Raw genomic sequence first — 27,012 nt, 5'->3', positions numbered from 1 at the left:
TAAATAAGATCAGGATCTAATTTGTCTACAGTAAGATACAGTAATAATTACATGTAGAGACCTTCTAAAATTTCACAAATGATCTTAACATTTCTGGGAAATTCTTGTCTCTCTCATAAAACTTCAATTCATACAGAAAATTGGTGTCACAATATGAATGAAAGGATATATTTCCCTGAGCTTTCTTCACAAGAAAAACAAAATGCACACATTTGAAAATAAAAAAAACACATGCTTATGTTTTTTTCATGTGTGAACTGAATTGCACAATCCATACACTTATAGAAAAAATATGTGATTATTTTTAATGATTTATGTATAAAAGAAAAATAAATTTTATGATACAAGTTGACAGACTACTTCATACAAAATTTTACTCACATACAACGTATTCAATTTTTTGCAACACGAAATTCTGTTCATATGTACAAATTCATAAAAGGCAGACATCTTAACCTGAAGCAAAACAGGGTCCACTTAGGGTTATGGCCAAGTCATTCGATTCAGTAGAAAAGAGATTATAAATACATGAAGGACTCGGTAACTAATACCCCTCTCCCCGCTCCCAAAAATATATTTAGTATAATCTGATCAAACAAAATTTTATGGTGCACTACAGAAAGGAGAAAAAGACCAATGTTTCAGAATGGCAGATCTTAATAATCTGCTCCTAAACTTACTAGCTTAGAAAATCATACAACTGCCTTAATAAACGATTTATTTTGGAAATCACACTAACAAAAACCAAATTGTGCCATTTGTGCTAATCCTTAAAGAAACAAAACCTTCTGAGGCAATTCTCACACTTAAAATGGCACTGCTTAGTTTACATAAATAGAGAATCTAGAAATAAAAGTATCAGGACCCAGACCTCAAGACCTATGTCTCCAAACAGTGAAATCCTTTATATAATAACTTAAGACTTTAATTAAAGTATTCACAATATTTATATATATATGTGAAAAACTAAATATAAATCATGTTTTTTTAAAAAAACCTTTGCTTTAAAAACTAATTTCCAAAAAATGGTTAACATAAAAAAATGTTGTAAATCAGTACATTCTTTTAAGTCTTCCTTATGGTGGTTTTTCCTAAGCTACCTGTCTCTCAGGTACTTAGGTGCATATACCTATGCAAGAAAGGAATGACACCAGAGCCTCGTAGAGCAAGACCCTCTTAAAGAGAACAAGGACTCCAGAGAAGCTTACACTTGACTCTATGTGGGAAAAACGCAGGAGCCAAATGTTGAAGAAACAAGACGTAGCCTATGACAATTCCATGTCCAGGTAATGTCCATAAAGGCCATGCTGAAATCTCCTTTTTTAGATTTATGAACTTTAAGGGCTAGAAAAACAAGCAAAACATAACAGGGACCAGGACCAATCAGAAAATTACATAAAGAAGTATATGCAATTAAAAGGAAGCAAAAACAATAACAAAAAGTCAACATGAACCTTACAAGGACACAGGCTGAAATTAAACCCTTTTCAAATGGAAATTAACTAAAAACATAGCTCATTCATTTTCTGGCCTCATTCTACGTATAAAGTGCCTATCAAAAAGCACATAGTTATTCTTCACTCAGTGCTAACCAATGGAAGTCCTTTCACTAGACTTGAAAACTAAAATAAAGGACTACTGTTTCCTTGGTATGCTGACACCACTTACCTGCCAGGGATTCTGGTGCAGAACTTAACAGGCCACAGCAGAAACACAAGGAACAGGCTTGCAAAAAAAACTCACAAAGGCATTTTGAAGATCTATTTATAACTAGCAAGGATTCCAGCTGGAGGGAGGTAAGAAAACATGGTCTTTTTATATATTTAATATGCCTAAAGTTTTAAAGCTCTGAAAATTAGTTGGATAATAACATTGTAAACTGTTCATTTTTTCAAACTGAAATTTAAGGAGTAATGATTTTCTACCTTCCTTTTTATTTTTAAACTGATGGTGACTTCTCATCTTTGAAACTTTTGCGTGTTCACCTTCTCGAAGTCAAGTTGATACCACACACCATTTTCTGAATTTTTTCTTCATTCTTCAGGATTTTGGCCTTCACGGCACAGATCTTGTCTTGCTGGTCTCTAATCAGCTGCTCCAGCTCAGCCAGCTCAGCCTTTAAGGGTTCCACAGCACAGTCCGTGATACTGACGGAAAATAAAATCAGTGGCTCATAAATATCTTGTCTCATTTTATATTTACTTCTTAAACAAAACACCAAAAGACAACAGAAGTAGACCACTCGCTTCATCCAAAGAAAAAGGGTAGAATATAGATGTAGTACAATAATGACATAAAGGGACAAAGCACACCTGAGCAAAATTTACTTCTCGTTTTCACAACTCTTGCCACAACCAGAAGTGAAGTCAAACATGACATTTATTAAAAGGAGCCTAATATTTGTTCGATGATGGGCTTGCAGTCCTTAAATTATACATATATGTAACAGAGAGCCTTTGGGGACAAGCAAGGAGGCGAGCGGCAGAGTTGCTGTTGACCCTAAGAGAACCACCGCCTGGACAGTGCCCTTCCTTACAGGGAAACACTACAGGAAGAGGCTGGCCAGGCTGGGGGGCTTCTTGGCAGAGGCGTCTCTGGCTCATTTGCTCAAGACAGTGACAGGAGACAGTTTAGTTGTTGGGCTATATACTGGGAAAAGTCTAGAATATACTTGGGGAAGCCAAAGTCAAAATTAATCTTTCCCTTCAGACTTTTAAAGCACATGAACACAAACTAAAATACAAAATAAAGAAGAGCAATAGTTTCTAACCAGCCTACCATAAAGCAAAAGCAAGTTCTGTAAGGAAGAAATGTCTGGGATGACACTTTAATACCTTAAATCAAAATGTAAGAAGTGCTAACCAATTATCATGTTAGAACAGTTCTTAGTGATTTTCTAATCTCCTTCATATTGTACATTTGAAATTTTAAGAGACTTTTTAAGAATAAGCAGACTAATAAAGAGTAGAACCTCATTATAATAGAGCTTTTTATTATACTGACTTATAGCTGTATCACTGAGTGAAATCGTGTTTTCTGAAAAAAACACTTAATGGTTGATATAGCCATATGGTTCCCAGACTGATTACAGAACACTTCCCTAAAATGAATCTCACTTTTTAGTGTCTATTATATTACTTTCACAGTCACAATTTTAAATGGGTTTACCAACATTTCTTTTAGAGTAAAAATTTAAATTTTTCAAACTATGAACAGTTAAAAAATTTTTGAGGACTGTGATAAGACATATTTCTCTGTATTTTTTTAATGTTTAAATCTATTTTGTGTATGAACGTGAACTCTAAATCTTTTCTAACTGCTACCAAAAAATGCTTGCTGTAGAACAAATGAAGAAATACCAGTTATCCTTTGGGGAGGAGGTAAGAAAGGAGGGCTGAGAGGCAGCGATTTCTTGGGAGATTTCTCCTTGGCCTCCCAGACTGCTGCCCCACCACCCTCAACACACCTCCTCCCCACCCCCACCTCCGCTCCTTCCGCAGGGCTTCAGCATGCTCCTTGTTCTCGCTGTGCCACAGTTGCAGCTCATTCTGCATGGCATCCACATCCTCCTGGATGTAGTCCATGATCTTCCCCAGGGGAAGCGCACTTTTGCACAGGGTCTGGATGGACACGCGCAGTTTTTCTATCTCCTTGGAAACAACGTCCTTCTCCTTCTTCCATGCTGACTCAAAGACCAGCGATTTCTCCTACAGTCAGGGAAACGCAGGAAGAGAGAGAAGCATCCTCAGTCCTAAGGCAGGACAGGGGCTTGCTAGGCACACTGCCACAGGGCTGGGCAGGAAGGCACAGGATGGAGACAGTGCTGGCTGAGGACATCGCTTCACTTCTGTGACTTGGGGAGAGCAATGCCACTGACATGGGTAGATGTGAGGTGCCCAGCTCCCTGGTGAGACAAGAAGTGCTCAGTTTCACTGAGTTCGGATTTCAGCCCACTCCCCTGGGTCTCACACCACTCCCCTAGGACTCAAGCCCCTCCTCTAAGTCCTGAGTTGCTGTTGCTTCCTGCACCTATTTTCGGCACCAACACAGGGAGACACAGAAGGCAGACTTACTTAACTTCAGTGGCCAAGCAAGCTCAGTAGAAAGGAATTTATCCTTGAATGGCCTTCCATGGGAGGCACTAGAGAGCACCAAATATATTTGAAGTAATTTTCAGTGTATATGTTAGAATTTGATCAATGAGCATGCACCAAAGAGACCAACACAACAAGCACAAGGCTGGGTTACATAACTGGGAACCACCCCCTTAGTTAAATATTCATTATATTTCATGAATATGTATAGAACAGCAAACTATAAAAGCTGAATCCAGGAAGAAGGTGGGGCTACTGCTCACCATCAAGCCAGCCCACACACTTTGTGAAGTGCGTGTTTCTTTCTCTTTGCATTAAACCTGTTTTTTCTTTCTACTCCACCTCTGCTCTTGAACTCTGTCCTGTGGCAGAGTCAAGAAGCTGGTAGAGGACAGGGTCGAGGCCCAGCATCTGACCTCGCCAGACCCTCTTCTCTAGTATCGGTGGGAGCTCACAAGCAGTGCCAGGAGATTCCCTGTCTTCTCAAAGGGCACGGGGGTCTGTCTTTACCTGGAAATGTCTGACAGGCCAATTTCGATACAGTAAGATTTTTGTTCCCAACTGACCAGAATCTTATTGTAGTTACTGTTGCAAGACATGGATGATTTTTCCAAATGGGCTGGTAGAAAGGGGACCTGACCCTGCAACTACTGGAATGGACAACCTTTCCATCCTAAATGACTCCAAAACCCAGCTCACCAGGAGAAGAGAGGAAAGAACCCTGAAAGAGAGGAGGAAATGTGAGCTAGAAGTGAAGGCACTGAAGTCTGCAGAAGGTTGGCGCGGCCCACAGTACTGGGCAGGGCAGAGGGTCAGCTCATGTAGCTGGACTGAGCTGCGTGGGCTGGAGGTTCCAGAGCCCTCTGGCCTAGGTGGGAATCGCTGGTGCAGGGGGCAGGGGTTCTACAGCAGCAGGTGACAGAGGTAAGGACACTGAGACAAGCAGAGGACTCATTCAATTCTGGCCAGAAATTCCTGGGCTCTCTAACAAGCAATGTTTAGAATTACCTGCATATGAGCTTTAATCACAGACATTTCTGAATTTCAAAAATTGATGTAAGGTGATAAAGAAATCAGTAAGCTTGGAAACCTTCCCTGGAAAATTATCACTGCTTCTTTAGGAAGCCCTCCCTGGCCTCCCCTCCCCCTACTCTAGTCTGGCTAACGTGCCCTTGCTGCACCCACTTACAGTATGAGTTGTAAGCAATTAACTTGTTGTTTTAGTTTGAACTTTATCAAAGCTATTTAACAACTTGTATTACTTCTACTGCTGGTTTCAGACTGTAGGCTCCAGGAGGGCAGGACCCATTTCAGGATCCACTGTGGTCCTAAGTATTTGCCAAACGAACAAAGTGAAGACGTGATTTACCTATGAGGATCCTAGCTCCACCACGTACTGGCTTGAGCAAGTATAAGGAAAGCCTTAGCATATGCCTGGCACATAGAAAATTAAATAAATGGTGCTAGAAATAAAAGGTAAATCTCATAGAACTAATAAGTGAGTTCAGCAAGGTTCCAGTATACAAGATAAACATAATGAAAATCAACTCTATTTCTATATACTAACAATGAACACATGAACACTGAAATTAAAAATACGATGCCATTTACAATTAATCAATAAAAGGGAAATACTTAGGTATAAATCTAACAACACATGTATAGGACTTTTATACATGACAAATTACACACAACGCAGATCAAAGAAACCAAACATCTAAATAAATGGAAAAACACACCATGCTCATGGATTGGAAGACTTAACATAGTAAGGATGTCAGTTCTTTCTAAATTGATATATAGGTTTAATGCAAATCATAGCAAAACCCAAGCCAAATTTTTTGTAGATATAGACAAGATTATCCTAAAATCTATATGAAAAGCCAAAGGAAATAAAGTACCTAAAATATTTTGAAAAATAAGAATAAAGACAAAGGAATCAGTCTACCTAATTTCAAAAGTTTTTATAAACCTACCATAATCAAGACAGTGTGGTATTGGCACAGGGATAGACACACAGATCAATGTAACAGAACAGAAAATACAAAAATAGCACTAGAACAATGGGATATCCATAGGCAAAAGAAAAAAAAAAAAAGAATCTAAAAGGATCTTAAACAAAAATTAACTCAAAATGGATCAGGGACTTAAATATAAAACTATAAAACTTTTAGGGAAAAAAAACATAGGAGGATAAAGTCTTTGGGATCTAGAACTAGGCAAAGAATTCTCAGACTTAACACCGAAAGCATGACCCATAAAAGGAAAAACTGATAAACTGGACTTTATCAAAATTTAAAACATTTGCTCTGCAAAAGACTGTTAAGACACTGAAAAGACAAATTGTGGAGTGAGAGAAAATATTTGCAAATCACACATTAATAAAAAACTAGTATCTTGGGGCTGGTTGGTTACTTAGTTGGCTGGAGCACAGTGTGTTATAAGGATGAGGGTTTGGATCACCATACCAGCCAGCCACCAAAAAAGACAAAAAACAAATCTAGTATCTAGAGTATGTAAAGAACTTTCAAAACTCTACAGCAAGGCCGGCCCGTGGCTCACTCGGTAGAGTGCGGTGCTGATAACACCAAGGCCACGGGTTCGGATCCTGTATAGGGATGGCCGGTTTGCTCACTGGCTGAGCGTGGTGCTGACAACACCAAGCCAAGGGTTGAGATCCCCTTACTGGTCATCTTTAAAAAAAAAAAAAAAAAAAAAAAAACTCTACAGCAAAAAAAGCAAACAATTCAAATTAGAAAATGCATAAAAGACACAGAGACATTTTGCTGAAGAGGATATACGGATGGCCAACAAGCAAATGAAAACATGTTCAAAATGATTACCTATTAGTGAAATACGAATTTAAACCACAATGATATATCACCACGAAACTGTCAGACTGGCTGAAATAAAAAATAGTGACAAATCCCAAATGCTGGCTCGGTGAACGTGGACCACTCACACATCGCTGGTGGGAATGCAGAACGACACAGCCGTTCTGGAAAACAGAAACGAAACATGCAGCCACAACACAGCCCAGTAGTTGTACTCCTGGGCATTTATCCAGAGAAATGAATATTTACATGCAAACAAAAGCCTGTACACAAATGTTTATAGCAGCTATATTCAAAGCAGCCACAAACAGGAAATAACTCAGATGTCTTTCAACAAAGGGCTAAGTGGCTAAATGTCCTCTGCAGGGAACCACCCAGCAATGAGAAGGAATGAGCAGTTTACACACACAACTGCCTGGTGACTCTCAGAAAACTATGCTGAGAGAGAAAAGTGAATCCCAAAAGTTTACACATGCTACGTGATTCCACTTATATAACATTCTTGAAAAGTCTAAAGTTCAGAAATGGAGAACAGGCTGGCAGCTGCCAGGGGTCAATGAGGGGCTGGTGGTGGGAGGGAAGAGGGTGTGGTTCTAAAAGGGCAACAAGAGAGATCTCTGTGGTGATAAAAACGCTCTGGACCCTGACTGTATCCACGTCAACATCCTGGTTGTGATGGTGTATTACAGTTTTGCAAGATGTTCTCCTTGGGGGAAAGTGGGTAAGGGCTCACAGTATATCTCTAGTATTTCTTACAACTGCCTAAGAATCTATGATTACTTCAAAATAAAATGTTTACTTAAAAAAAACTTGATGGCTATATAAATGCCTTTAAATTAAAATGCTAAGTGGCTAAAATGAATTCAACAGAATAATAAATTACTTCCCAAGGGAAAAATGTATTGTCTTTATTATACACAAATTAGTAAATCTTTCACTTAGTTGAAAAATTTTTAATTCCATTAAAACCCGTTCATAATGATTATTAAGTAATTCCTATGTATTTGGCATTGTGTTGACTCTAATATAAAACTTTTAGGATACAGAACTTTGGGTGGGAGACTAACATGCATAAATGTCTTATAAAATTGGGGAGTTACAATGTAGAAAACGACACCTAGAGGCAATCTGGCCAAGCTCACTCATATTTTTGGTTACTTTATCAAACTCTCATATTTCTATACCATAGGACCAAGCAGAATTTGGAACACTATTATTTTTAAGAGGTTAAGAATTTAAACAAAATACATCTGGGCTGGGATTATGACAGTCAGGAGAGACTTTTATTATTATCCTAAGGGCACTGGAACACATTGCTGCGATACATCAAAATTCTGGCAATTAAATTAACATGGCAGGGGCAGGGGTGGATAAGTCAAGCAGTGATTATTTGTTCTAAAAAGCACACCCCATGTGATGACAGACTTTGATTTATATGTAGCTCATACATATATGAGTGCACTTCAAAAAATTCATGGAAAACCAGAATTAAAAGATAATATGAATATTTCCGTGAACTTCAGAAGACCCCTCACACATCAGCAACTTTCCAGATAAACACAACCTGTTTTAAAGACTTTCAATATATACAGTAAAATTTGAGCATCTACTACTATACTCACCACCCAGGAATGAGTCACACAAAATATGCTTAATTTTTGGAAACAGCAAAAAATATTGAAAATCTGTCATTACACAAAATATGACAAAACAACCTAGAGCACAGGAGGACTCACAGGCAACAGGACAAGTAGTCAGTGCCCTGTGGTTCCAGAGCCTGGTGCCAGCCAACCCAGTCTCACCACTTCCTGACTCAATGGGCACAATGTCTCAGTACCTCAGCTTCCTCACAATTCAACAAAAATATGTGTATTGTCAGCAGTAGGCAAGCACTGTCAGGTAGACAAGTTCTTTCATTAAAAAATAGTTGACCTTTCTTATTGGCACATTCCCTTCCCCATCTCCACCTTCCCACAGCTATGAAATTAATCTCAAAACTCTTTTCTTCTCTGAAAGATTTGCCATTCTGAGCTCAGAGAAGAATCTGTTGAGAACCATGCAGAACAACCTGCAGCACCTTTTTGTGATACCCTTGCCATGGGGTCAGTTTCTACAGGTTATACAAACGGAGAGGTGGACACAGACCCACCCGCCTTTCTCCTCCTGCTTGCTACCTGGCTGGCCCTCCTTTTTCTGCAGGCTAGAGACTGTTTGCTCAGCTGCTGTCTGACAGGAAGGCCTCTGGCAAAGAGTTTCAGCATTTGGCTGCCACTTCCCACATGCACACGCGCATGTGCACACGCACACTTTAGAAAATGCTTCCAAGACTTCTCCAGTGAACAGTTACTTAACTTCTGAGGCTTAATACTATTTGCATTTTACCACACACATACTTGTCCCCAGAAATGTGGGCATTTGTGTTTACAGTGATTTTTAAATTTACAATTATTTAGAAGTCATACAAATAAAAATTGACCTAGAGATTTGTTTTGTAAATTTTAACTGCAATGGTTCAAGAGATGAAAGTACTATTTTAAAAATAATGTCTTAAAAGCCTGGCCCTCAGATATTGCTGGAAGCCTCTCTCAGAAGCAGGATATGGGGTATGCAGAAGGGTTGGTGGCATCTACTCCCTGCAACCTGGTGGCATCTGCCCACTGCCCCCTGCTCTGCTGCTAGACCATTCAAGTCATCCTGAGCAGAGCTCTACCCTACATTAAGCAAACCCAATAAACAAAAGCCGGATTAATTTGGGGGCAGGGTAGGTAATAAATCAAAGAATATGTTATTTGCTTTAAATAACATACTCTTCCATGACCTCAGAAACTGATTTATATGCAACTTGTCAAAAGTTCATTTTCTTCATAAAGAGAGAAATACCTGCATTCAAATTACAAAAGAAAAGCACAGATCAACACAATAATAAATCTGAGTGTCCTGTTCATCCAGAAATATTCCATCACCAAACTTCTTTGTAAACTATACATTCATCTCTAATTCGGGTCAAGTTGGATCCCTTGAACACACAAGCAAAACAGTCTGTAATCAAATACTTTCACCTTTTAATGCACACACAGAAAAGCACATAAAACAGACACGTACAGTTTAACAAAATGATGAAGTGGACACCCGCAGCCATCAGCTGGGTCAAGAAAGCACACAGCCCACATCCCTGAAACCCCTCAGGTGCCCCTTCCTGAGGTCATCACCTTCTGCAGTCCAAGTGACCAGGTCCCAGGTCTGTACACACCACCTGCTGTCTGGCTGACCTGCGGGATTGCTTTACTCTGTATGGTACAAACAGAATCACAAGACACACCCTCTGTGCCTGCTCTGTTGCTCAATGCTCTGTTTAAGGACTAGCCGCGTTCCATGCACTTTGGTCAGGTGCACTGCTGAACAGTGTTTCATTACACAAATATCATGATTTACTCATCCACTCTACCGCTGATAGACACTTGGATTATTTTTCTTCTGGGGCCATTACAAAAAATACAGCTCTGAATAATCTTACTGTGTCCCAGCACACAGAGCGCACGATTCTCCAAAGGGTTCAACGAGGAATGGCATTACTGGCCAGAGTGTGCATGTTTTCCACTTCATGATGTTAACGCCAGACGGTTCTCCAGAATGGTTTTAGAAATTTACAACAAACATTTTTCATGAACCAATGTTTTATTTCCACGCATACAAAAAACCCATCAGCTCTACTCCTAAGTTGTTTCTACAATCTGACAAGTATAGGCAAAATCCACTGAACTATTTCATGCGCAGCAGACAGAAAACTGCTGCTCTAATTCAGAAACATGCTGTTAAAAGGAACATTCCAGGGCCGGCCCGTGGCTTACTCAGGAGAGTGTGGTGCTGAAAATACCAAGGCCATGGGTTTGGATTCCCACATAGGGATGGCCAGTTAGCTCACTGGATGAGTGTGGTGCTGACAACACCAAGTCAAGGGTTAAGATCACCTTACCAGTCATCTTTAAAAAAAAAAAAAAAAAAAGGAACGTTGCAGATGATAGATAATTGCTCATTACAGCAACTATAGATGAAGAACTAAACACGGCAGTAAACTTTTGGTACAGATATATGAGAAGCTACATAGCAGGAGGGCTAACTGCCCAGACCGGGGCTGAACAGATCTGGGGTAGTGTCCTACCTTCCTGACTCACTCTCTACGCAGTCTTGAAGAAGATAACTTTTGTTCTTCGGTATTCTAACCTAGGAAATGGGGATAACACCGCAGATTATGGTGAGAATTAAACAAAGTGACATGCGCAATTCCTTAGTCATAGTAAGTGCTCTATAAATGTCACCTACTGTTATAACCACTATATTGCCTGCAACTAAGAACTGATGACAGAATCTTACAGGAGAAGACATGCAGACAGAGCAAAGTATCACTAAATATTAGCTACTTCTACCAACAAACATGAATGTCCCTGGGAGTTAATGAGAAGCCCTCTTAGGATTATGTGGAAAGTAAGAGTAAGAAAGCTGGCATGAGACCCAGCAGGGTCACTGTGGCCGAACAGGTTAGTGCCCCAAACAGAGAAGATGTGTCTTCAGATTGGCCTTTCTGATGGACTGCAAAATGGAAATACTTTTTAAAATCACCTTATCCCTAAAAAGTGGCACAATATGCTACTCCAAAATATGACACTTTGGCCTGAGAATCATTTTGATGTAAAGGCACTTAAAAAACAGCAGGTACAAGAAGAGCACTCTGATCTCCCCTTTTCTTCCTAAAAGCAGGAGATAAAACCCCCATATGGAAGATGCCCTGCCGATACCAGAAGGAAAGAAATATTCTTATCACCAGAGACAAAGAGCTGAGGCCGAGAGAATTCCGTACAGAGACCTAGTCAAAATAAGTCTTGCCTTCCTTCAGTCTCTCCAGACGCTAGAGTTACTTCCCACAATTGCCCCCTTTGTTCAATTAGTGTATAAGCTTTTGGCTCTGATGCTTCTTCAGGTCTTCATTTTCCTATGGGGGGCCTCTAACATTCTGCATACTTTCCTCCTATTACTCTGTTAGATGTGGATTTAATTCTCAGGCCCAGCCCGAGACCCTAAGGGGGTGGAGGTAACATTTTGCTCTCTCCTGTCACACAGAGAATTAATCATACTGACATTACCAAGCAGGCTACCCAGAAATACAGAACTCAAATTCTCAGCTAATGTGAGTATTTTCTAGTTAAATTAACATAAGTTAAGAATATGACATTACAGGCCTAAACCTATCCTTTCAAACATTTTTATGAAAGGCTATTCTCATGTGTTTATTCTTTCAGATGAACTTTAGAATATTCATTGTCAAGTCCCAAAACATCCATTGCATATTTTTTACTGGAATTGCATTAAATTTATAAATTAATTTGAGGAAACTGACATCTTTATAATATTGAGTTTCCCATCTGGAAACAAAGTGTCTCTTGACTTTTTCCAGGCCTTTTATATTTCTTGGTAAAATCCTGTAGCTTCTCAATATAGTTACTATAAATTTCTTGGTAAACACACACCTTGGTAAGTTACATTTTTATTTCCAGTTCTGGAGAACTTTATATAGTGTTCAAATGGTTACTGTCGACATATAGGAAAAACAATGACTTTCGTATATTTATTTTGTCACTAGCCATTCTTATCAATTTTTTTTTCCTAATAATTTTTTTGGTAGACAGTTGTCATCTTCGAATAAAGATGATTCTGTCTGCTTCTTTCCAGAATTAAGCTCATTTCTTTCTGCACTGGCTAGAACCTCCAGAATATCTAAACAGAGTTCTGGTATCACTTGCTCCTGAATTTAGTGGAACTACCTCCAGCCACTGACTATGAGGTATGATGCTGACTGCCTGACACAGGCATTCTCTCTCTCGTGGTAAGGACGTATGTTTCTATCCCTAGTTCACCACAAGTTGTCATTCATAATGGACGTTGAATTTTATACGATCCATTTATTTTTAAGAGAAAGTATAACAACGAGTGATTTTAGTTTGCTGAAGAATAACTTCTTGGTTAAATGTAAGATAAGAAATCCATGTTTAAAGAATGCTACAACAAGTGACTTGAAACTTTTAAGCTGAAACGACCTCTTTACTGGACACAGTCGTGTGACTGAAGAAGAAACACTGAAGAAACTAATAAAAGAGACAGACATGAACATACTCATACTCAGAGTTTTCAACCCGAGAATATATTTTATTTTACTGTTAATTATATAATAAAATGCATGTTTTAGAAAAAAATGACTAGGAATTCCTAACTCTGACTTTTGTTCAAATCTCTTCATCTTTGTTGAAGTGAATCTCTCAAGTCTATTCTATCTATAGATTTTTAGGATTCTGGAATTCTTTTAAAATACATCAAGTTGACTCTGGCCAATGGAAAAACTGGAACCAGACTACCAAACAAGGATAAAACAACAGAATATCAGAGGCAACCGTTTTCTGCAGTGGACAAAGGGAGACTGAGAGAAAGGACTCTCAGGAGGCCAGCAACCACTGCCCTTGCTCTTGTGTGGGGATGAGATCCTGACCATGGCACAGAGCTGGGGTCCAAGTGAGCATAAGGGTGCCTCTGAGCTGAGGAGGTGGGGAACCCACCACGGGGCAGCTGACATGTACGAGTGGGGGACCCTGCAAGTCCTCAGCTGAGACAGAGTAAACAAGTCAGCGGAGAAAAGACAACAGAACACTAAAAAAAAAATAGTCAGTTAACCCCCAAGATGGCAGGAAAGGAGCCAAAGAGGAAAGCAGCAAAAGGGAGAAATGGGAAACAAACAGCAAGATGATGGACTTCATTCAGCCCACTTCTATCAGTACCTGCACTAAATGTAAACAAACTAAATCAGAACAGTGCGAGAGTAAAACAACAGGACTTCACAGTAGGAGAGACGCAGCTAGTGCACACAGGACGCTACTCACCTCGACTTGCAGTGTGAACAGTACTGCAGGTGTAGCTGCTAGCAAGGAGTCCAAGAGCAAAGAGAATGCCTAGTGTTTTCTGGAATGTGCGGAAATGGGCATGCTCAGGTAGGGACAGAAAGGTGCTGATAATCTCAATGACCCAAGATTCCACTTCTGGGATTTACCCTTAGGAGACGCTGTGTAGGTGCCCAAAAACATGTGGGTAAGAATTTTCATCTCAGCCTCTCTTATCATAGCAAAAGCCCACACCCATCGCACATCCTTCAAAAGGGCCTGGTAGAGTATGGCAGCGAATCCGGCAGGGAGACAGTGAGCATTTGCCTGTTAGGAGGTGACTGGGTCTAAATGCAGACTACTGAATCACAGGCAGCTTTCAAAATAGCGTATATGGAATGGCATCATTCACGCAGGATCACGCACACTCACAGTACCTGCTGAGTACCTACTGTGTGCCAGGGCCTGGGCCCACTGTCTTCGTGGTTCCAAGTATGATAGAAGCTACCAAGGAGACTCCAGGAGCCGGGGAAGGTAACAGGGGGATGTGTTCAGCATGGGGGCGGGAGACTTCCCTGAGGTCGGTCCACAGCAGGTGGGCCTGCAGCAGGTGATGTTCCACACAGAGGGGAGAGCTGGGTGCATATTTCCTCAGGGAAGGCAACCACAGGCAGGCTCCAGGAGCCAAGGGAAGCTGCCAGCTGGAGGGCAGTGACAGGCTAAGAGGTGGCAGGAACCAGATGAGGATTTTGAATTTGATCCTAACAGCAATAAAAAGCCACAGAAGGGATTTAAGCAGCACAGAAACCTATTAGATCTGAGTGTTTTTAAAAGAAAAAAAAAAACAAACACTTGGCTTCACACTGGAGAATAAAGAGAGAAGCAGCAGAGAGACTCTTGTGACTGACCGTGCAGGGAAGTGACAAGGCACAGCAGTGGGGCCATGCGGAATGGAGGGACAGGGAGAGAGCCATGGGCTCCTGAGCAACCTGAGGAATGGTGGTGCCACTCGCAGAGCTAGCAAAGGAGGTCTGGAAGGGAGTTAGTACCATTCAACCCGAAGCTGTTGAGCCTCAGGGCCTATGAGACACCTGGGAGAATGTGGAACTGCAGATAAATATGCGGACGTGGAGCTCCAAGGAAAAGTCCGGAGAGGTTAGCACCCGACGTCTTCCATCTGTCCTTACCACCTGAGCCTTTACAGATCTGAAAACGTCATTTGACTGCTTCCAGACGTGAATGATAACTTGGGCAGTTATAAAATTATTGGATTGCAATGTTTCCCTTACAATTATGAAACTTTTTCTTGTTTTTTGGCGGCTGGCCTGTAAGGGGATCTGAACCCTTGACCTTGGTGTTACAGCACCATGTCCTAACCAACTGTGATAACTGGCCAGCCCCTCTATGTTCTTTTAACATTTAATGCTGCGGGGCTGGTCCATTACTCAGTAGAGCATGGTGCTGACAACACCAAGGTCAAGGGTTTGGATCCCCTTATAGACCAGTCACCAAAAAAAAAAAAAAAAAAAAAAAAAATCAAGACTACAGAAGTCTGTGGTCAATTTACTTCTCTGTCCTTTAGTCTGCTTTTTTGGCTTACATTTTTTGTAGTATTCTTTCTTCATCCTTTACAAGTCAACAATTTGAACAGGATATATCTCAGCATAATACTTATACTTTTTAGCTGACTGTCAGGGAGTACCTTTCAATATGCATGTTCGTGTCTCCAGCACAGGAGCCCGGTCCTGTTTTACCTGTTCCATCTTTTTCTTTTTCTGAGCACCGACTGTCACATCCAGGCTTTCTGTCCTGTTCTCGTCATCTCCTCTTTCATACATATGTCCCCGTGGCTTTATCCTTCCTCCTCTATATTTTGAGAGGGCTTCTGAAGTTTGCCCCAGACAACACTGGTTGTTTTGCAATGTCATTCTGCTTTTTATGGGTTCAAATAAATACTTTATTCCTACATCTTTTTGTTTCCTTGGGAACCCTTTTTCTCCATATGCCTCTCTCCACTGCCAGCCCTTTTCCTTCTCAGCCTGTTTCATCCCCTCAACTTTGATCTTTCACTTAGTTGTTGGTATTTTCTTGAATTCTAAGAGTACATGTACATGTTTACTGAAGTCTCACGTTCCATACAAAGTTTCTCAAAAGCAGATTTGCCGTTTCCATGACACACTCCTTTCCTAGCCCCGAGTCAGTTTTGTCTACAAATGGCAAGGAGTGCCCACCTGGGGGGGCTTTGATAAGCCTTTCTCTGCTTACAATGGAAAACAATTTTACACCCGTTTTCAAGGATCCAGTTACCAACAGGTGCAGGGAGGCAATCCATCATGGTAGTGTTACAAGGGAACTTGGGCTTGTCTCTCGCCAGGGACCCACGTCCTGTATCAGGCTGAGTGGGCATCAGGCTGTGGTCAGCATCCTTCTGCACCCCCACGTTCCTGATTTCTGGCTTGGCACAAGCCATGCCTGAACCTGGGAGCTCCTCAGGACTCACTTCCAAATGCCACTGAGCTGCAGCAAGGAAAAGAATTCAAAAAGCAGCCCCAGCCTTAGCCTATGCCTGCGTCCTTCCAAGGGTGGCATGGGCTTTGGCCAAAGTCTCCCCAGGTAGGCCCTACAGGCTTTCCTCCAATCCAGCCACATCTGCATAGCCCAAAGAAACATGTTCAAGTTTCTGGAATATGGATGCAACCCTCCCTGGTTTTCCCCCCATTTTTATGTTCCATTGGTTTCAATGGGGATTGAGAGAGAAGGGGGGGGAGAGAGAGAGAAAGTGTGGGGAGAGAGATAGATAGATAAACTCTTGGGCTCAGGCTGCCCAGCTGACCCAGAAGTTACATGGAAAAAGAATTCTGAAAAAACATCCAACATCCTACTGAGTCCTGTCTTTGTGGCAAGAAAAATAGTTGCCGTTTCTTTTTTTCCAACCCTTGACTTGGTGTTATCAGCACCACCACGCTCTCACAGGTGAGCAACCGGCCATCCCTACATAGGAATCCGAACCTGCGGCCTTGGTGTTATCAGCACCACGCTCTCACAAGTGAGCCACGGGCTGGCCCACCATTTTCTAAATAGGATAGATGACCCCTTTTGAGAGCGTCCTCAGAAAACCAAAGCAGATGAATCAGACTCAACCGAGCTTTGGAAACAATGGTAACAAGCTTTCAAAAGAATTTAAGTCATTCTAGAAGATATTTCCAGGAAGCGCCCTTGTTCCCATGCTTGATTTATGGCCACGGCACTCACATATATCATCTACTAATACACCTTCATAGGAACTGAAGGAATTAACATGCTTTTTATCTTGTTTTCTTTGTCTTGCATTCCTCTAATCTCCTTGCAACAGTATATCTGTTATTTTGATTTTTCAGTTCAAAGACTAAACAGTGTGTGGAAGCACTTCTTTTAAAATATTGTTAGGGGCCGAGCCCGTGGCGCACTCGGTAGAGTGCTGCGCTGGGAGCGCGGCGACGCTCCCGCTGCGGGTTCGGATCCTATATAGGAATGACCAGTGCACTCACTGGCTGAGTGCCGGTCATGAAAAAAAAAACGACAAAAAATAAAATAAAATAAAATAAAATATTGTTAGGATCATCTGACCCTGGGGCGGGGGTGAGTCACAAATTATCCTATCGAATTGTCTTTTAGTAGAATCCAATGCCCATTCATAATAAAGCCCCATACTGGGGGGGGGGGGGGACCTTTCTCAATTACTTAAGTTACTAAATGCTACAACAAATATCAAAAGGGTATATTCTTAGAAGAATTCCCATTAAAAACCAGTAGGCAACTTTGTTTTCTTACTGGTTACTGGATTTTATTAAATGCTTTTTCTGCATTGGTTGAGATGATTCTATTATATTTCTCCAATGCACTAGGTGACATTTATAGCTTTTCTAATATTAAACAGTCTTTATGTTCCTGGGATAAACCCAACATTGTTATGGTATATTATCTTTTTTTAATCCACTGTTAGATTCTATTTGCTAATGAGTATTTTTCCAGTTATATTCATGATTGAAATGGGCCCATGATTTTCTTTTCCTTGTATAATCCTTGTCTTGCTTTAGTACCAAGGTTAAGAATGAATTAGGTGTTCTCTCTTTTTCTCTTCTCTGGAAGAGACTGTATGTGATTGGAATATATTTCTTGACAATTTGATAGGATAATGTGATAGTTTCATCTGTAAAACCATCTGAGCTTGGTGTTTTATGATTTTAATATGATCGTACTTCTCTTGAACCTCTCATTGCTACCATCTATTATTATTATGTTATTTTTTCCATAAAACTAATTTTTCAAGACCTGGCTTAGGGTTTTAGCACTCAATTCTGTAGTGACAGTTATACTTAATTCTATATACTCAATCAGTTTAGTGCTCAATTTTAATTCATTTCATTTATAACAATGCTGCCCAATAGAAATATGCAAGTCACATAGGTAATATAACATTTTCTACTAGTCTCATTTAAAAAGTAAAAAGAAACAGGTGAAATTTCAATAAATTTTACTTAAGCCAATATAACCAAAATTGTTTCAATATGTAATCAGTATAAAAATTACTAGTGATATATACAACTATAATTTTTCAATATATACCAGAAAAATTAGATATTTTATACTGTCTTTTTCCTACAGTCTTTGGAATCCAGTGTGTATTTTATATTCATAGTACATCTCAGTTGGGACTGGCCACTTTTCAAGTGCTCAAAGCCACACGGGACAAGTGGTTACAGGCCTACGCTTCACTTTTCCCAGGTCTGAGGCTTTTTAATATTCACTTTTTGATTTCTTAGTTATCTAGGTAGACTATATCTTCTAAGCAACATTTTTCCCCCAAGAAGAACACAAGAACAGCATTTTTTGAGCCCTTGCATGATCTAGGTACATCTTCCATTATTTTTATATATGAAATAACAACGTGGCTAAAAAATAACAATCTTGGATTGGTATGGATCTCTCCAAATGCTGCAGTGACTGTTCCATTTTCTTCTGGCACTTAGGGCTGTGGAAAAGCCTAGAACAAATCTGATTTTGATTCTTCTGGGGGAAAAAAACCTAAGTTTTTTCTTGCTATACGGTATACTTGTAGGATTGTTTTTTGTTGTTTAGGAGGGAAAAAAAAAACCTTGATTGCAACAATATTGCCAATATTGGGAATTCCCTTTTTACCTGGAACATGAAAGCCCTTTTTATATACAGACTCATGGCTCATTAAGCTTCTTCCTCTTCATGAAAAGTACCAAAGCACCCCTAAAGAAACATACTTTTATGTTTAATGTTGCATTAATTTAGGTCGAAAAGCTATTTAACTTCATTCTTATTACTTTACTTAGAAGTCTATATTACTGTCCAAATGACTAATGTCCATTCATGTCAGGAAACCACATGGTGCGAGAGCTGTACCCGCAGCTCAGTGGCCTACAGTAAGAGCTGCACCTCCACGGGCTTCCTGCACTACCTGACGCTACTAGTATGGGGCTCAGAGGCACCAGCACCTCCTAATTCCTTTTTACTCTTTGAAGCATCATGAAAAGTGTCCCTGATCCCCCTAAATGCACATGGCTGTGTTTTTTCACCTTTTGCAAGCGTTTCCTCATATTTTATTATTCATTCCCTTCCAACTGCCCCTCTCCCTCCTGACTTCTGTTAACCATGAAACTCACCTCTTTAACAGTAATGCTAATGTACGTATGTCCAGCACTATGCTAGCCAGAGAGAGGGAAATGTGAGACGGGACTCCTCACCTTATGAGATTCCCATTCCAGGGGAAGTCAGTAAGTGCCCCCCCCCCCATTCCCTCCTGAACCATTCAGTCCTGAAGCCAGAGGGTTAGCACAGCAAGGGAAGCACTGCAGCAGGTGGATGGTGAGGAGTCCAGAGTGCAGCAGAGTGTCCACGTGCAGCAAGGGAAAGGAGAGCAGTGGCCCAGCACCAGGTGAAGAGGGTACTCACAGGGCGGGGGGGGGGGGGTAGGTCAGAAGGATATCTGTGCAGGGACACAGTAGCCCCAAAGCTCGTCCATGTGGAGGGGAGGGGTAGGGCATGGGGTGAGGCAGGCATGCACACAGGTGAGGGGTGACAGCAGCAAAGGGAGACTGATCACACACAGGGGGATTAACCAAATAAGTACATACATTAGGAAAATGACGGCCAGGTTTCTCATCATTGGAGAAGAGAATTAGGAAGACAGAAAGGGAGAAAACTAGAATGAACCTGTGGAATTACACTGGACTTGGAGATATGTATTAGTGTGAGCTCATGGTTATAACATGTTATAGAAATACAGATGTTAATGTTTATGTATGTGTGCAGATGCATACACGTACACGTACATATATATACACACACACATACATGCTCTCTAAAGTTCTGCTCATTTTTTTTTTATAAATAACATTTTTGATACCTTTTTTATTTTTTTATTTTTTTTTATTTTTTTTATTATTTTTTATTAAAGTTCTGCTCATTGAGAGGACCTCGGAGCCAAAACACTCCAAAATCAGGCAGCACACCACTCTCCACTGAAAGGAACCAGGAGAAGGAAAGCAGCTGATGATCCAGAAAGTACGGGAGAACTCAAACAGGAACAGGCGGGCAGTGGGGCCGCAGGAGCACAGTCCGAGCATCCCGCAGGAGCACAGTCCGAGCATGAAAATCATGACAGTAAGAGATGAGGCATCCGCCCACATTAGCATCAACAAGAGGTTACAAGTAGTAAGCGCAAGATACTTAACACTGTTTCCAAGTGCTTCCCACGAAATGCTAGTAATCACCAAGAGGAACAGGAGCACCTCGTCTCAGAGGAGACAGAGGCAGACACCCCAGAGGTGGGACCAGTGGGGACGCACACCCGGGAGCACAAGGGAACACTGGGTCAGCATGCAGGGGGACGCTGCATGGTGACAAGGTCACGAAGCTAAGGGAGGACAACAACCTGCTGCAGACTGAGAGAGACCCAGGGAGCAGGTGCCCACAGCGTTGAGGCGGCACAGCGACCAGCAGGAAGCTTCAGCGGGGACTGAGGCCTGATGGCAACAACCCATTGGCGCTCACTTCCCAGCGTGGGTGGGCCTTGTGCAGTGACAGCGAATGTCCCTGTGGTATGAAAGACTCGACTCGGTCACGTATTCAGGAGTGACATCAGCGACTCGTTCTTAAACACAAGTCGGCCCTCTGTATCTACGGGTCTGGCATTCGTGATTCAACCAACCACAGATCAAAAATATCCAAAAAAATTAAAATAAAACAATAAAAAAATACAAATAAAAAACCAATACAGTATAACAACTTAAATAGCATTGTATTAAGGGACTAGCCAGTTAACTCAGTTGGTTGGAGCAGGGTGTTATAACACCAAGGTCAAGGATTCAGATCCTGTACCAGCCAGCTGCAAAAACAAAACAAAGAAAAAAAACCAAAAATACAATGTATTAGGTGTTATAAGTAATACAGAGATGATTTAAAGTATAAGGGAAGATGTATGTAGATTCTATGCAAATACTATGCTATTTATATAAGGAACCTGAACCTGCTCTGATTTTGGTATCCACAGTGGGTCCTGGACCCAAACCCCATGGATACTAAGGGATGACTGGAGTTCAGAGAGAAAAGCTCTTTGTATTGTCCTTGCAGCTTTTTGGCAAGTGTAAGATTGTTCTAAGAGTTAACTGCAGCAACATATCCAAGGGTATGGCACAGGGCCTGGCACATGACAGCGTTCCCCAAAAAGCGGGGACATTATGAATATGCTACCACCCCACGAGGTGGGCAATCCAGAAGCATTCATTCCTTAGACCCCACTGGAGGCCTGAACACGTATCCCTAGTCAGGACCACAACAAAGAGAAGCAGAGCAAGAAAGAGCTTCTATTGAGGATGATGAAACACACTCCATTTTTCAGTTAAATCTTACGTGATAAAATATCACCATCATTAATCTCTGAAGTACCTGAAAGTTCTCAAAAGTGCCTCTCACAGCCTTAAATATTTTTTCTGCTTCTAAATCTACTTTCCTTACAAAGTCACTTTTAAAATTCTTAAAGAGTATTTACTTTATTTGCTTAGTTTAGTTATTACTATTACAACATTATTTTCTATGATGTTTTTACTGCAAATGAACTCTGCTAGTAAAATAAAGCTTTGTTAAGCTACCTGGAAACCTACAAAGTACCAAAAATATTAATATATGGAAATGACTCCTGAGTTTTAAAAACTAACAAATTAAACTTTTAGACTACATCTTGTTTGTAATTTGAAGTGTACATGTAAGAATATTAAGATACATTCAGTATATTTTATTTATAATTTATTAATAACTGAATGTCTAAAATAAAAAATTTCTATTTTATTTTAAAATCTTTTTTTTCTTTAGGGGATTTAAAAATGTTTCCTAAAATGTACAGATTACGTAGAACAAAACCCTGATATAATACGAGTCCTTCACTGAGTGAAGTCAGTCCTGGCGTCTGTGACAAGTATCACAAGTTTTATCCAGTGGCTTTATTAGTCATTAAGGGTGTCACATCTGGGTCAGGAGATCTGGCCTGTCAGGAACCATTTGGAGATTTCAATCAGAATGTTGATAACATCCCAATATGAAAAACTATATATGCATCACTGTAATAAATAGGAAATCAAAGTACTTTAATACTAAGCATTTTAGTTTTTCTTTACTCTAAAATATCCCCTATCATTCATACCCTGGAGAAAAGTAATAAAGTTGCCATGGTCTCGTCAGCCCTCCTAAGCCTGTTTTACCCTTTTAAATTAAAAACTCAATAAAATCTAATTTATTCAGCCAAGTCCTGTTCCTCTGGCAATAGCTCTTCACTGGAAGCTGTTTTTCAAGTCAGAAGTAGACAGACAGGAATAATAAAAAGATGAGAATTAGAAAATAAACATGTTTCTCACTTAAAACAGTAAACATAAATGAGTACATATGTTTTAGAAAAAAAAATTTTAACTAAGAATTTTTAAAAAGTTACCATGAAGTAAATGTTTTAAAGTGAAGCTAAAGAAATGTGGAATTTCAGGATTAAGGCAGGTCTGGCAACAAGCTGCTCCACCCACAACAAGAGAAGTCGAACCAAGTGACTGCCACACTGAGCCAGGGAGTCTCATGCCCTCGGCTCCATGCCAGCTTGATACACACGTGCGGCGCTCTGGCACAGGATAAGAGTTTGGATGCAGGCTCTGGAGTGAGAGGCCTTGGGCAAGGCACCTGGCCTCTCCTGAGCCTCGATCTCCTCAGCAGTGAGTGGTGGGAAGGGGGACCGAGACAGTGTGTGGACAGCCCGGCATGGAGGGGCTCAGCGACAGGGGCTCTCTGTGCTGGCCACTGTCGTTCCCATGTCGACAAGATCTCTCTGGGAACGCATGCAGAGCAGCCAAGGCCAGGCCAAACGTGCACCAATGGCCCAGGCCCCTGGCTCAGCTACATCATTCCTAAGCCTTTCCTTTTAAGCCAAAATTTCTAATTTTTTAAAACAATTTCACGATGTTTCTTTGGGTACTTCCTAAAGTCTTCATACCTCTTCAGACTTGTGAGAACTACTCTAATCAGGGACACATCATTAGTCTCTCCCTGCAGATGGTCCCAGCATCGCCGGGTGGCTGAGCTCCGGGGACTGGTCCCCGTGCACTGCTCTCCACTCACCTCCTGCGCTTTTCTCCACTGAGCTTCACCGTTTCTTTAATAGTCAGTTTGACTAAACTCAGTTTGAGTTCTAACCCCTGCCAAGCGATTTCATCCGCTGGCTGCGTAACGTTCTCTCATACACCCACTGACGTGTCGCAGTGAGAACATTCCAGCACCGGGGTCTACACTCTCGAGTAACTGAACTGACATCCACAGACAGGCCGTCAAAATCGTCAAACGAAAGATATTTTTTATGCAAAGAACAGAGTACTGACAGAACTGAGACCAAAAATGACCTATCAGGCCACAGCTGACTGAAATCTAGAAAACCAATGGATACAGTATCAATTTCAAACTGACATTTTGAGTAAAAATAAAATCTTTACTCGTCACATTATCGTTCACTAAGTAATTGTAATAAACAGATGATGACGATGACCATTCAATGCAGAAATGTTTGTGAGACAATCATATTGTAATTGACTTTTTTAAGTCATACATATTTTTTTTTTTTTTTTTTTTCAGGTAAAGTACTCTGATATTTCACCCCATCAGGGCCTTTATTTATCTGGAGAGAGAAGGCCTATCTCCCCATAACTGTCTTCAAGCAGTTCATACACAAATGTTTTAATGGCTTCTCAAACCATTTTTGTGGCCTACACAACATATTCTATGGCATATATCTATAAATATTTTTAAGTGATATTGTTGGCATCTGATTTTTACAAGATAATGTGGTGGCGACAATTTAATTTTATATTCCAAACTTAAAGTTCTCAGCCTGCATATTAGAAGATAATGCAGAGATTTGATATGGGAATATAAAACTATCACTTTATTTCCTTAAAAACAAAAACAAAATTCCCAAAAAAACAAAGAAAACCTACTACCACCCTTCATGATTAAAATCAATTTCAGTGGTGCCCCAATTTAGCTTTCAAAGTCTTAAATTTTACAGCATATGCCCTCTTTTATTTCACAGAAATTTCAATGGAAGCAATATTCCTAGCAAAAGAAACATTTGATAATATTGGGACTGCAAATATTCAAACTAAAAATGCTTTTGTTAGATGTAGAACTTCAGTTAAGGGGGGGATTTTGGATAGCATTTTTCCAAGAGGCTGAAAATATTTATGAGGAAACTGCACCATCTAGCTACCAAAATAAGAAATAATTTGAAGACCTATTCAGATCACCAAAGTAAAATAGAATAAGACTGAAAACTGATTTTGATATAAGAATTTAGTTAAATACTATTCACTATACACCATTTGTTTTAACTAAAATATAACATGTTCATAAGAAGTTCACTTCAAGATACAACAGGTTCTTATATTCCCAGATAGATGTTTAAGAAAGCCATCCGTAATCTCTATCAACATTTGTTTGCCACATTGTGCCCTTATTGTGACTGTAATACACACATATGTAAAATACATACATGCAGGGTCAAGTTTGACACATGCCCACATTCTCATTTGAACCAGATGTGTGTGTGACCTCCAACACTCCCAGAACAAGACACAGTTTTCATGACCAAGAAAGTGAAAAGGAGAGCAAAAATCACCAACACTTTAAATGAACGTCTTCTACAAGGACTCTAAGAGAGTCTAAAGAGTGCATTGACACAAGGACAGTCACCAGCAGAGACCAAAGAAAAGAATAGTATGTCTCTTTCCACAAAGCCCATTCCAGAGTGACAGAAGAAGCATCTGCTCTATGATAATACTGGGGGACCTGATCACATCTCTCAGCATTGGACAGATCACCTAGGCAACAAATCAACAGAGTAACCACTACTCTTTCAGAAGGAGAGAGGAAATCTAGGGTTATCAGAGATGGGAGGGGGGAGGGAGAAGGGGATAGGGAGAGATTGGACAAGGGGCATAAAGAATAAGTATGATTTGTAACAATACATACTAGTAATATTGATTTGATCAACATGTCAACATAGAATCCCAAAAATATGTATAACCAATCATGATTCAATAAAAATAAAAATAATAAAATTTTCAAAATAAATAAAAAATAAAAAATATCTTAAACTAACGTTCAATTAGAACACATATAAAATGAAAAAGAGAAACTAATGAAAAGATAATGTAGGAGACCAAAAATCAGGAGTGAAAAATATTTAAACAGTACTTTAAAGTGAGTGGATGGTCTTTGAAACTGCTGGCTGTTACTCTACAACATCTTCATGTATAAAGCTTTAGAAAGCAAGTACTTTCAAAGCTTAAGAAACACTGTAATAAAACTGCTTTTTTTGGTTGTTTTTCAAAAACTTCTTCCTAAACCTGAAGAAAGAAGAAAACATTGGCAGGAGCTAATATCTTACTATTAACAAAGTTTATATTTCCTCTTAAAAAGAGAACAAATAAGACAGGATAATAAAGAAAATGCTTAAGGCAATCTGATTCACATATTTATTCTATAACGCATTATTGAAGTCCATTAGCACAATAAGAAATGGCTTTTCTTTCAATGTAACTTCAAAGACAGGCTGGAGATATGCCCAGATTACAAATATGTATTTCCTAAGCACTGAAAAAAAAAAAAAAAGCTACTTTAAGGGCACACTGCAATTTATGTGAAAGCAGAGAGAACACCTACTATTGGAATTTTTAAGTGAGAAAGATAAGCAATTAATACTAAGATTAATATGTATAAATCAGTAATGACAATGCATATAGCCTACATACTTTGAGTACATGTTCTTACATTTGCCTCTCTGTGAAATCAACAAGGGGCATTGAAGCCTGGACCCAAATACGTCTAGAAAGTAGACTTACTTCACAAGTACTATGATACGTTTATAAAAACTGATCACAAACTAGACCACAAAGAAAGTCTCATCAATTCTAAATAACCAGTATCACAAAAACCATATTACATGAACAAGCAATTACATTAGGTACTGTCAATAAAAAGACTTTAAAAATCCTATGCTTGAAAGTTTTTTTTAAAAAAAGACCCCTAATAACTCATGTGTTAAAGAAGACATCACAAAGTACTTCATATAAAAATTCAAGGAATTTTTAATATTCAATATCAATTTAATATTCAAGGAAGTTAAAATTCAAGGATAAAGCATGCTTAGACATGTAGTCTTACATATATTTATATTTAAATGATGTAGTGGATTAAATATTGTCCCCCCCAAATCTCCCTGAAACCAGAATTGTGTCCCCAAGTTTTATGTATTAAAAACTTAGCCCCCACTGTGACTGTTAAGAGGGTGGGAAATCCTATGATGGTCATTGAAAGGTGGGGCCTCAAAGAGGTGATTGGATTGTAGGACCACGCAGTAGTGAATGTATTAAAAATGGTGATCAGGGGCGTGGTTCTGAAGGCTTTAAAAGAAGAGGAGAGTCTGTCTTGCTCTCTCTGCTTCCACTATCTTGCAATGTGAGACCCCTGAGTCACTGTTGCCACCACCAGATGGACTTTGGACTTCTCAGCCTCAGAAACTGTAAGCAATAAATGTCGTTTTTCTTTATAATTACCCAGTTGTGTATT

At 40.0% G+C, this 27,012-nt stretch overlaps 1 protein-coding gene across 2 annotated transcripts in view; it reads right to left on the bottom strand.

Moving 5' to 3' along the window:
• Nucleotides 1-359: 359 nt before the first annotated feature.
• The window catches only part of TRAF3IP1 (TRAF3 interacting protein 1), a 66,048-nt gene continuing 39,395 nt past the window's right edge, over nt 360-27,012 (bottom strand). For both annotated transcript variants that reach the window (XM_063098677.1, XM_063098686.1), the window contains 2 exons: nt 3,484-3,707; nt 360-2,147 (listed from right to left, as the gene is read on the bottom strand). In XM_063098677.1, coding sequence (XP_062954747.1) covers nt 1,982-2,147; nt 3,484-3,707 — 390 coding nt within the window. In that variant the 3' untranslated portion in view covers nt 360-1,981. The remainder of the gene's footprint in view (nt 2,148-3,483; nt 3,708-27,012) is intronic.

This window comes from Cynocephalus volans, chromosome 1, assembly GCF_027409185.1.
Source record: "Cynocephalus volans isolate mCynVol1 chromosome 1, mCynVol1.pri, whole genome shotgun sequence".
NCBI classification, from domain to species: Eukaryota; Metazoa; Chordata; class Mammalia; order Dermoptera; family Cynocephalidae; genus Cynocephalus; species Cynocephalus volans.
The sequence above is the reverse complement of the archived record's forward strand: the minus strand, read 5'-3'. Positions and strand labels throughout refer to the sequence as shown.